Here is an 11,019-nt window from a genome sequence, read left to right as displayed (position 1 = left end):
ATGGAGGTATTATAGTAGTGTAATCTACTATCTTAGCACCAGCCTTAGCACCATCTTCATTGCGCATGCGCCAAATTCTGTTTACTTTCCGCTTTCATTTTACGTTAACCTTACTAGACATCCTGTGTATTAATGCCATAAATTCACCGCTGATATATATACTTATAATTAAGCGTATATTTTTTTTTATTGAAAAGGAAGGTATTGGTGTATCTGTGTATCTCAGTTTGACATGTCGGTTTCACCTGGAAATATTGCAAGCAGAGCAAAAATGATTTGTAACTAAGGTATACAGGTAAAATATTTCGTATACTATGAATGAAATATTTTTAGATTAGGCCTACTACATGGCAAATTTTATATCGCATCCTATATTAGCCCGAGGTTGCTGTATATCATTAAATCATCATACCAGCCCTCGATCTTGACGTCTCGGGGGGAGGGGGGTATATGGCACGCCAAATTAATAAAAATAAGCTAATCATAGTTTCACAGTCGATAAACTAGGTTTAACGGTTATGAATTTATTATAGTTTATGGACAGAAAACTATTATTAACGACAAAACCTGTATTTCACATCTGTAAACCGGATCATCTATGTTTCAGAGGGGTTATATAAATTATTAGATAAAAAAAGTAAGCTAATATTATAGTTTCACAGTCGATAAACTATAGGTTTAACGGTTATAAATTATAGTTTACGGACAGAAAACTATTATTAATGACGAAAATTTGTAATTCACATCTGTAAACCATATAGTTATAACGGGATCATCTATGTTTCAGAGGGGTTATATATATATTATATAAACTTACAGTATAACACTGGAAACAGCCATTTGTGATTGCAAAACATGGTTTATCTGATAAGTGTAAAACTATGATTAACAACTCTTAACAAATGCAAATTATAGTTTACAGATGTGAATCTCTATATTTATCAGCAAAATATATATCGTTAACGTTATTTGCAGACAGATATACTTAGATTTTTCATTCGAAACTAGCTAAGTTTACAACCGTTAAATATGGTTTTGCAGATGAAAACTACAGTAAGCGAATCGTTAACTATAGTTAATGAATCATTAACTATATAATAGTTAATGAATCGTTAACTATAATTAACGGTTCGTAAACTATAGTTAACAGTCAAATATTGTTAACGATAGTTAGCATCCTTAAACTAAACTTAACAGTCAATAAATCTAGTTTATCATCTTTGAAACTTTATTTAACGCAGTTAATCTATATTAATTCACATCTGTTAACCATAGTTAACGCTATTACCGGTATCTATGTTTCAGAAGTGTAAAACTATAATTAAGACTGAAAACAACCATTTGCTATTGCAAAACATAATTTATCTGATAAATATAGTTTCACGATTGTGAAACTATGACTAACAACTCTTAACTATAGTTAACAAATGTAAATTATAGTTTACAGACGTGCATGAATCTATATTTATCAGCAAAATCTATTGTAATCGTTAAATATAAATTTACAGATGAATACTATAGTTATCAAATTGTTAACTATTAGTTTGCTGCTCATAACACTATAGTTACCAGTCAATAAACCAAATTTATCAAATGTGAAACTATGTTTAGCTTGGTTTTGTTAATTTGGCATGCAATAGATATAATCTCAATATTCAGTGATTAAGGGTGTATATTTTAAGCATTAAATTATCATTTTGGAATGAAAATAATATATTGGATGCGATGTAAATAATGCCATGTCATTTTTTTTTGCAGATTCTAGAATATGTAATTTTTAAATTTTTATCCATGATTTATATTACTTATATCAGCTATAATAGTAGATCACACATGTGTAATTTACATACTGCATGTTCATATTAAAGAGATTTATAATTTTAAATCTGCAAGATATATGCTTCTCGTGATTTTACTTAGATGTGAACCCCTTGCCTTTAATTAGGCATCTACAAATATATGAATTTTACATTTTACATTTTATCCATGATAATATAATATATATCACTTAGATCAATAAATCACAAATTTACGTACTGTTAATTTACACAGAAGAATTTGCAGACTTGTCAAGTCTTCAATCCCGTATGTAGAATCTCCAAAATCTAAAATGGATCCTAAAGATGTTAAAAAAAAGGTATGTATTTTTTTTTAATCCTGGAGGTACAGTGTATTTAAAAATTATCTGTATTTATATGTTATTTATATCATATACTTTAATTTTCTTTAAAACAGAGGGTTCAACCTACAGTGGAAAACTGGAGGAAAAGATTCATTGTACAGGGAGAATGTGGATTGGACTTTTCCAAACTTCCAACCAAGAGACGTCCCTGGAAACCCTCAAGTGCCTCAACCAAAATTAAATCAAGAAAAGCTGTAATTAGCTTTTTATTTCATTAGATAAATTTCTTACTTTATACAGTACATGCATTTACGATATGGACTTGTAATTTAAAAATTGAATAAAAGAATTATGAGTTTTTCCCTTATATAGTTATTTAAAGGGGATTTTATATTCTCATTTTTAGGAAACTGCGTCTTCTACTGACAGGCCGCCATCAAGTTATCACCGAAGTGAAAATTCTACTGCAAGTTCTGAAATTCATCAAAATATCCAGCCTCTGAGTGGTGATGTCTTTTTGGAAATCGGTGGGGAAAGCTCAGAGGACTGCAGATTATATTTATTTTCTATATTTCAAGGCAGGGGATGTGTTTTTTTGGATAAAAATATTGAAGTGTGTGCCTTAATGGATTGGAATTCAACTGACAAAACACTCAGTGTAAAGACTTTATTACATTCACTTATTTTTCTTGTTTTCTTAACTTAATTAATTGTTATATAATTAATCTAGTTTTGTATTTCCTAAATTTTCAATGAAAATATTAAATTCAATCTGTTCGTTATATATATTTACACAGACTAATGACAACCAATTTGTTCTCTATATTGATTGCTGCATGCAGATTGAATATGTTTTTTATCAATTAAGTTAAGGAGTATTTAAATTTCAATTTTAGAACGTCAAACCTATAATTGTGCAAAAAATGCCACAGTTGGGATACGCCTGCTCTTGTGACTCAGATCGGCATTATTTCATGAACAAAGTTCGATCTTGCACCTCTGAAGGTATGAGTCCAATTAACTCCATAATTTTAAAATTATAATTACATGTTTTTATTTTCAAAAAATCATAATCATGAAAATTTATGTTTTAAATATTATATATTATAGTCAAAGTAATTTTCAAAGTAAATTTCATCTTTTAATTGAAATACAAAGTTGAATAGAAATGTTCAAAATCATGATGTCATTTCAGCTACATGAATTATTAGGACCCCGCTCAGCAGGCACCCTTTAGTAATCAGTCCGTCTGTGTCCATCCCTCTGTCTGTCCTCGTTTGAAGCATATTTTTTCTCTCCTTTGCTAAATTTGTCTCATACTTCACACACACCCATCTATAACCAATTAAGTTTTATGGTTTAAAGTTATAAGGTTATAGCAGAATTATATGAAAAATCCTTTTCTGGATTATATATCATTTAATTCCCCTAGGTCCAATATGAATCATTCTTCACCAACAGAGTGCCCTTGGTAAAAGGGTGTGTATTAACCTTGAAGAGAGTTCTAAGTCAAGAGTCAAGGTCACATTGGGTAAAATTAAAAAAAAATTCAGATCATATTCATGTACTTTTCCCCTTAGCCATATTGGCACTAATTTTACATGAACATAATTTATAGGTAATGGGTTTATATGGACTTTGAACAATACTTTTGGTCAAATGTGAAGGTCATACCTGATATAATGTGGAATCATTAAATTTCGTGGGGGCCAATTTTTGTGGATTGCTAAAATTTTATAGGTTCGTGGGATCGACATAATTTTGTGTATTCTCTAAAATCTACAAAGGAAATATGACTTTATTACCCTAATTTAATTAATTCTTGGAGGATGTTGATTCGTGGATGAGAGGTACCCATGCACTTATTCCACGAAAATTGAGCCACCACATTCTTTCTCATTAGCCCAATCTTGCACAGATGCATGCCTATTAAAATTAAAGCAAGTCTTTTTAAATGCTTTTTATTCTAATATCTTTTGTTTATAAGCAAGCTAGGTCCTTTGAGATGGTCACCATCTCAATGATGATTATATGTATTTTTCCATTTCAGATGTAGAGGAATTGTATGCAGGATGTATACATGTTGAAGCTGCTAAAGAGCTTTGTAGAAAATTTAAGAATCTTTACAGTGTTGAAGAGAATTCTGAGGAGATTACTGTTTCAGGTAATGGTTCATTCATGGCTACATGCATCTATGAAAGACCTGTAAGGAAACTTTTAACACCAAAGAAGATTGCTTAATATGAAATTTTGATTAATATCTACAGACTACAATGTACTTCATTTTTGATATTGGGTATCTGATATATATATTCATGCAAAGACAATGAAAATGAATTATGATAAACTTTTGAAAGATTATAGTCTCATAACTGAATTATACTGTGTATCATACAAACTGATTAAAATTTTGTGTTAAAAATTATGATTCAATTCTTTTGTATTTTTTTAAACTTCTTGCCTTTTCTGCAAATGTGATTATGCCCCCAAAATACTGTATAAGGATAAGTTCAAATTAATGGAAGAGCCACGGTAATTGCCATGCACAAGCATGAATTTTAGCTTTCACTTTTGACTATGCACTTAAAATAACATTGTTCAACCTTTGTATAATAATAAAACTCATCATTTAATCTTAGAATACCCTGCATATTGGTCCATGTCATTGTGTTATATCTACAATTAAGCTTTCTACATATACTTTACATACAAAAACTTTGTGGAATATAGATTTATGTGTTAAGTTCTTTAATGTGTCTGATTGTAGAGGATCATCGTTACAGTGAAGAAAATTCCTGTACACAAGAAAAGGTATATGTTATAAGCTATGTATTGATATTTAAATATCATTTGGGGGGGGGGGGGGGGGGGTTCGGGTGGAGTTCCAGTCAATATGATATGATTTATCCACCTTGAAGTACAATACATATATTCACCTTAATGCCATTAATGACACATGTAAAAGTAGCAATACCTGGTAGTTGTTGTATTATATGAAAATATGTGCTTCTAAAATATATACACATATAAGTTAACTTAACCATATCCTATACCAGTCACACTGATTTTTGTTTACTGTTACAGTTGCATCCTTTTATACAGATATACATAAAACTTAAATTCTTAGAGACAACCCTGCAATATTGATAATGGGCGTTCCATAGAATTTTCATATTACATGCTTGCCAGACATACAGTTGGGTATTGCAGCATAAACAGGACATGCATTTTAGTACTAAGAAGGTCAATGCTCATGTAATATTTAAGTTAAATGGCTTAAAGTCTTCAAAATTCATTTTGTCACATATGATCATTTATTTTTTCCTATGTTAAAATTAAAAATACATGTGTCACCAGGTTCACAGGCCAGCAAAAGTCAACCAATATATAGGTTGCATTAGATTGGTGGTTATAGCACTTGGCATGGTATGCTGGAGGCCTTGGATATGAGTCCTGGTTGAAACTTGCCTGCCTCTTATTTGCCAATTGTAACACATGTATTACATGTAATTTTAAGATGTTGATTTATAAAGAAATTTCAAGACAATTCTAGCATTATTCATGAATAACTAAACATGTATATCCATTGCAATTACCAATGAATATAAATTTCAAATAAATTGCTTTCACTTACAAATATTTGATGAACTAAACTACTTGTAATGAATTTTTCAAAAGATTGCAAGATAATCATTTCATTTACATAACATACTGAAAAATAAATCTTTAGAGTTTAGAATAAATACATGTACTTACAGTGTATCTGTTTTGAACAGGTAATTTTTGTGTTACTGATAACACCCCTAACCACCCACAATAAATTTTTCTTAACTCCTGATTATCGTGCAATCAAATGATTAAAAACTAGAAATTCTAAATTTTCAGGGCATGTTAACTCTTAAAATCATCATTCCAATACCTTCCACTCTACGTATGAATCAAGAATCTGATCCATGCTTATATTACTCAACGGTTTGTCTAAAATCAAGGAAAATGTGTTGCAAGTTATATAGGTGAGATTTCAACATAAATTCATATTCCTTACACATTCGCCTCAAGCAAACAACTAGTATACAACAAAGGACAACAAAAAATATACAGGACTGGTACAATCTGTATTTACCTACAAATAGGGATGAGGTAAAAAAAAAAGGTGATAAATTGCACACCAGTAAAATTAAACTACTAGATATTAAAAATTAATCTTAATCTTACCGACAGTCCGTCTTTCATTCGGGGAAATGAAGTCAGTGCCATTAGGCCACCACTCTGGTTTAAGGGAAGGGTAACCCCAAATGTCTCTCTTCTTACCATACTTCAATTCCACTATAAAGAGATTTTGAAGTTTATACCAGTATAACACAAAAAAAAAAAATGATATAGAAATAGATTAAAAAACAAGTGCATTGCAATGCAGAGCATCCCCTTGCAAAATGAAATATTGTGGAGGGAAATGCATTACATGTAATTGAGAAGACCAAATACATGCATGTATACATGAGATGCTATACCCCCCTTACAACAAGTTGCATGAGTGGGTAATAAAAAATAAATATGATTCTCTAAGGATTTTTTTACTTACTATACTGCCTAACCAAGTTAGATATTATACACCTCTTCACTTGCATAGTCCAGGGCTGTATGGTTATGTTCACCATCTCTGAATTAAGAAAATACAATCACTAACAACTTTGTGAAAGTGATAAAAACTCATTTAAAATATTGGATATATTGTATACAGGGAAGCATTTGCACACTCATTTTATTTTCACCCAACTTTGCCAGCTGGTAAATTTAAGACTGGGTGAATTCCAATGTTTCAAATTATCTCTCTTTAAAAAAAACCTGTGTATGTGTGAATTCAAGTCAGGGTGAAAATTTCAAAAAATATTTAAATTGTTCGTAACATTTAAAATCTGACTTATTTCAAAGTATTTATAAATAAGTTTCCTTGAAAAACAATGCTTTAGCATACATTACATCGAATTCATCAATCATTTTCAAGGTCCAAACACTATTTCACTTTCGGTTTGTCTGAGTAACTGCATGGGAAAGTTGATTAAAATCAACTCCCAAAAAGAAAATAATTACATGGGGCGAAAAAAACCCATCCAGATGGTAATTTTCATACAAAAAAAAAAGAAAAGAAAACTAGCTGAATAAAAAGCATATCTGTTATTTTCTTTCATGTCAAAGAGTTTTTATTTTAATGTTTAAAGACATTTCCTCGATTCTTATTCAATGAATAAAAATATCTTTCTGTACATGTATTACTCACCATCTTTGAAGGATTTCACAGGAGGGGGGGGACCGCTGCAAGCTGTACTGATGGCACTCCTCACTTCTTCTGACTCTACCACAGCTTTCAACTTTCTTGACCCTACAAAGTAAACATGTTTAAGCAAATGTACATGTATTTCCAGTAAAATATAAAACATGTACAAAAAATGTGTATAAAAAATGAAATAAACTTAGTTTATTTTGTCAATCATCAAAATGCTTATTTCTTACACTAAGTACATGTATATGTATTTACATTTACCGGTAAATACATTTATACCGGTACATCAATGAATAAAAGAATAACTGACTCTTGTGTCAAATTATATTTTCAAAATAAAACTTACCTTCAAATTTTAAAGTAGGGATAGGATTACGCTTTGTTGGCTGGGGTATGTACAAAACTAATACAGTGGCATCTGTTTTCTGAATCCAGTCTTTAACCTAATACAGTAGTTATAATACTAAAGATAATTATGGAAATTTTGATTTAAAAATGCAAGATATAAATATTTAAGAAACACTATGACCCCAGTAATAAAAACATTCAACAGATTTATTCCCGTATATGTTTCCTTTGAAAATCATGTTAGATAATGAAATGATGTACAAGTTAAAAGCAAATCAAAATTTCAAACTTGTCATGAATGGTCTCGCACAGTCATCACTACATAAATCACTATGTAGCGCTAGCCCTCTGTTAATAATCCTAATGCATACAATTTTCTTCTTTTAATTAGTCTATTATTAACTATTAATCATAGTTAACTATGAAAAAAAAATTGATTTGCAATAAAACCTATAATATTATTTATGGCAAACATGCTGGCATTACCTTGCCCTGAACTGAAGCCCAGTACTGCTCATTAACTTTGGTTAAACCTAATTAAAATAAAAGATATTATATCATTTAATATCTTGTTTCAAGGCGAGCAAATAAATGCTGTTCATTAGATTTATATAGAAACAATTACATTATCTAAGCATAAACTTATACAGTTGAACTTTGAAATCTCAGACATTGATATCTCGAATACATACTAGGATATGTTGAAATGATTTGTAAGTATCAATCAGTTATTTTTTAAGTAATTAACCCTCAATATCTCAAATATTCAGATCTCTTGAAGATTTTAGACAGCCCCATTTAGTTCGAGATAACAAAGTTTGACTCAACGTGTAGATTTTAACAGCTTTCAATATGAAAATTTTTTCAAGGGCTCGAATAATTAAGGACTCTTCTTCATAAAACGATTAAAATTGGTACAGCTGTTTGGACATTATATAAATAATTATAGTGCAAACTGAATAAAAAGCAATTTCTTTTTAAGAAAAATAATGAAAAAAATAACTCAACTTAACGTAGATGAAATACATCAACTTTAAATAAATGTTCATATTTAGAAGTTCAATATGAGTGGTGCTAATGTTCTAGAGATAATACATGTGTGGTGCTAGTGTGACAAAGGTTGGATATGTATGGTGCTAGTGTTATAGAGGTTTAAAAATATGTGCGATGCTAGTGTTATAGAGGTTAAATATGTGTGGTGCTTGTGTTTTAGAGATAATTGTTTGGCCCTAGTGTTAAGGAGGTAAGATATGTGTTGTGAAAATGTTCAAATGTAAGATATGCATGGTGCTAGTGTTAAAGAAGTTAAATTTGTGTGGTGCTTATGTTAAAGAGTAAAGTTATGTGTGGTGCTAGTGTAATAAAGGTTAAATATGCGTGTAGTAATTTTATAGAGGTTAAATATATGTGGTGCTAACATTATAGAGTTAAGATATGTGTGTCGCTAGTGTATAGAGGTTAGATAAGCGTGGTGCCAGTGTTAAAAAGGCTAGATATGTATGGTGCTAATATTTTAAAGATATGTGTGGGCTAGTGAGAAAGAGGTAGGCTATGTAAGGTGCTAATGTTATAAGATTAAATATGTGTGGTACTAGTTTCATAAAGCTAAGATATATGTGGTGCTAGTGTTATAGAGGTTAAATATGTATGGTGCTAGTGTTATAGAGGTTAAACATGTATGGTGCTAGTGTTATAGAGGTTAAATATGTATGGTGCTAGTGTTATAGAGGTTAAATATGTATGGTGCTAGTGTTATAGAGGTTAAATAGGTGTGGTGCTAGTGTTATAGATATCAAATAGGTGTGGTGCTAGTGTTTTCCTGGGAAATAAATATCAATTTGGTTGAAGAAAGACAGGAAAACATCTAGGGAAAGGGTTGTAGCTATGGCACGCCAAATTCACAAAATGAGCTAAACATAGTTTCACAGTCTGAGTCAATAAACTACCTTTATCGAATGATAACTTTACGAACCACAAACTATAGTTAACAATTTGTTAACTATAATTAACGATCAGTTAACTATAGTCTTCATCTGCAAAACCACATTTAACAGATGTAAACTATAGTTTACAGATTATAATCTAAGTTTATCTGTCTGCAAATAACATTAACAATAGATTTTGCTGATAAATATAGATTCACTTCTGTAAACTATAATTTACATTCCTTAACTATAGTTCAGACTTGTTAATCATAGTTTCACAATTGTGAAACTATATTTATCAGATAAATTATGTTTTGCAATCGCAAATGGTTCCGTGTTCCGTGTTAATGGTAGTTTTACACTTCTGAAACATAGATGAATGTGTTAACTATAGTTAACATATGTGAAATATAGATTAAGGGTGTTAAATAAAGTTAACTAAATCGTTAACTATAGAATTCTGTCCTTAAAATGTAGTTTACAATCGTTAAGCTTAGTTTATCGACTGTAAAACTATGTTTAACTTATTTTTGTGAATTTGACGTGCCATATGTAGCGGAAACTAGAGCGAACGGCGTCAAGGGCGAGCGCTTTTTAGGGCGAACGAACAGCCAATCATATGTAGCAATGTATACCGCTTTTGGTAATGCAAAAAATTGTTTGTATGCTACAATGATGCTCGTATATAGGTTAATTGATAAAACCAACAAACTTACTTGCATTGGCCATACTTTTCCTAATACTACGACACACCGATTATAATCTGCAATAGACAGTTCTTGAAATTGAATAGTGAACATTACCAGAGACATATATAACACAATCGTTAGTATATACGTCCCTGACATTACCTATCCCTCTGCAGACACATATCAGGTCCAGAGTGATTAAAATTTAATTTTGGCAAATTCTGTGGTGTGCTTACCATTATATGGTAGGACTAAATCGATCATAGAAAGGGTTATATAATACGTACGAGGTTGACGCCAATTTTTTCCCCTTTAATATTTGAGAAAAATCCGATTGGGTTTATTTTCAAAGAAAAGTAAATGAGTTTTGCATTTGGTTATATTCTCAAACAAATTTTGTTACCATAATATGGTATTGTCATTAAAACAAATTAAGAAAAAAATACCTCTTCGTTTGAAATTGAATGTTTCAAAACAGAAAGAAGGAAGTACGCATGTCGCATGACCCATCTTTCCTTCGCGCATGCCCTATGGGGATGGTGCTTAGGCTGGTGCGAAGATAGTGGACTGTACTACTATAATAACTCTCGCGGATGTGAGTAAAAGAAAAAACCTTTTACGAAGTAAAATAATTTTCTTCTTTCTTTTTTTTTC

At 30.7% G+C, this 11,019-nt stretch overlaps 2 protein-coding genes and 1 long non-coding RNA gene across 10 annotated transcripts; 1 reads left to right on the top strand and 2 right to left on the bottom strand.

Annotated features, from left to right (window-relative positions):
* Positions 1–9: 9 nt before the first annotated feature.
* On the bottom strand, positions 10–2,385 carry LOC136275392 (uncharacterized). 2 transcript variants are annotated; one of them, XR_010713932.1, is made up of 3 exons: positions 2,250–2,385; positions 2,038–2,117; positions 10–245 (listed from the first exon to the last, which is right to left on the bottom strand). It is a non-coding gene; the product is annotated as an uncharacterized lncRNA (long non-coding RNA). The 2 variants fall into 2 exon arrangements; XR_010713933.1 differs by having other exon boundaries at positions 2,038–2,105; positions 2,250–2,377.
* On the top strand, positions 249–5,053 carry LOC136275391 (uncharacterized). Of its 3 annotated transcripts, none has more exons than XM_066084320.1 (7): positions 249–295; positions 2,053–2,137; positions 2,236–2,376; positions 2,529–2,780; positions 3,019–3,127; positions 4,173–4,286; positions 4,890–5,053. In XM_066084320.1, exons 2-7 carry the CDS (start codon positions 2,111–2,113, stop codon positions 5,036–5,038), a joined length of 792 nt encoding a protein of 263 aa, XP_065940392.1. In that variant the 5' UTR covers positions 249–295; positions 2,053–2,110; the 3' UTR covers positions 5,039–5,053. The 3 variants fall into 3 exon arrangements, with proteins under 3 accessions (XP_065940392.1, XP_065940393.1, XP_065940394.1); XM_066084321.1 differs by having other exon boundaries at positions 267–287; XM_066084322.1 differs by lacking the exons at positions 249–295; positions 4,890–5,053 and having other exon boundaries at positions 2,029–2,137; positions 4,173–4,763.
* A 188-nt stretch (positions 5,054–5,241) lies between these two features.
* LOC105320504 (uncharacterized) lies at positions 5,242–10,951 on the bottom strand. 5 transcript variants are annotated; one of them, XM_066086167.1, is made up of 8 exons: positions 10,812–10,951; positions 10,393–10,439; positions 8,238–8,284; positions 7,750–7,846; positions 7,401–7,502; positions 6,705–6,782; positions 6,338–6,448; positions 5,242–6,245 (listed from the first exon to the last, which is right to left on the bottom strand). In XM_066086167.1, the coding sequence occupies exons 2-8, from the start codon at positions 10,403–10,405 to the stop codon at positions 6,085–6,087; spliced, it is 609 nt and encodes a 202-aa protein (XP_065942239.1). In that variant the 5' UTR covers positions 10,406–10,439; positions 10,812–10,951; the 3' UTR covers positions 5,242–6,084. The 5 variants fall into 5 exon arrangements, with proteins under 5 accessions (XP_065942239.1, XP_065942243.1, XP_065942240.1 ...); XM_066086171.1 differs by having other exon boundaries at positions 5,242–6,100; XM_066086168.1 differs by lacking the exon at positions 10,812–10,951 and adding an exon at positions 10,653–10,780.
* Between the last annotated feature and the right edge of the window lie 68 nt (positions 10,952–11,019).

Source organism: Magallana gigas, chromosome 5, assembly GCF_963853765.1.
Source record: "Magallana gigas chromosome 5, xbMagGiga1.1, whole genome shotgun sequence".
In the NCBI taxonomy this organism is placed as follows: Eukaryota; Metazoa; Mollusca; class Bivalvia; order Ostreida; family Ostreidae; genus Magallana; species Magallana gigas.
The sequence above is the reverse complement of the archived record's forward strand: the minus strand, read 5'-3'. Positions and strand labels throughout refer to the sequence as shown.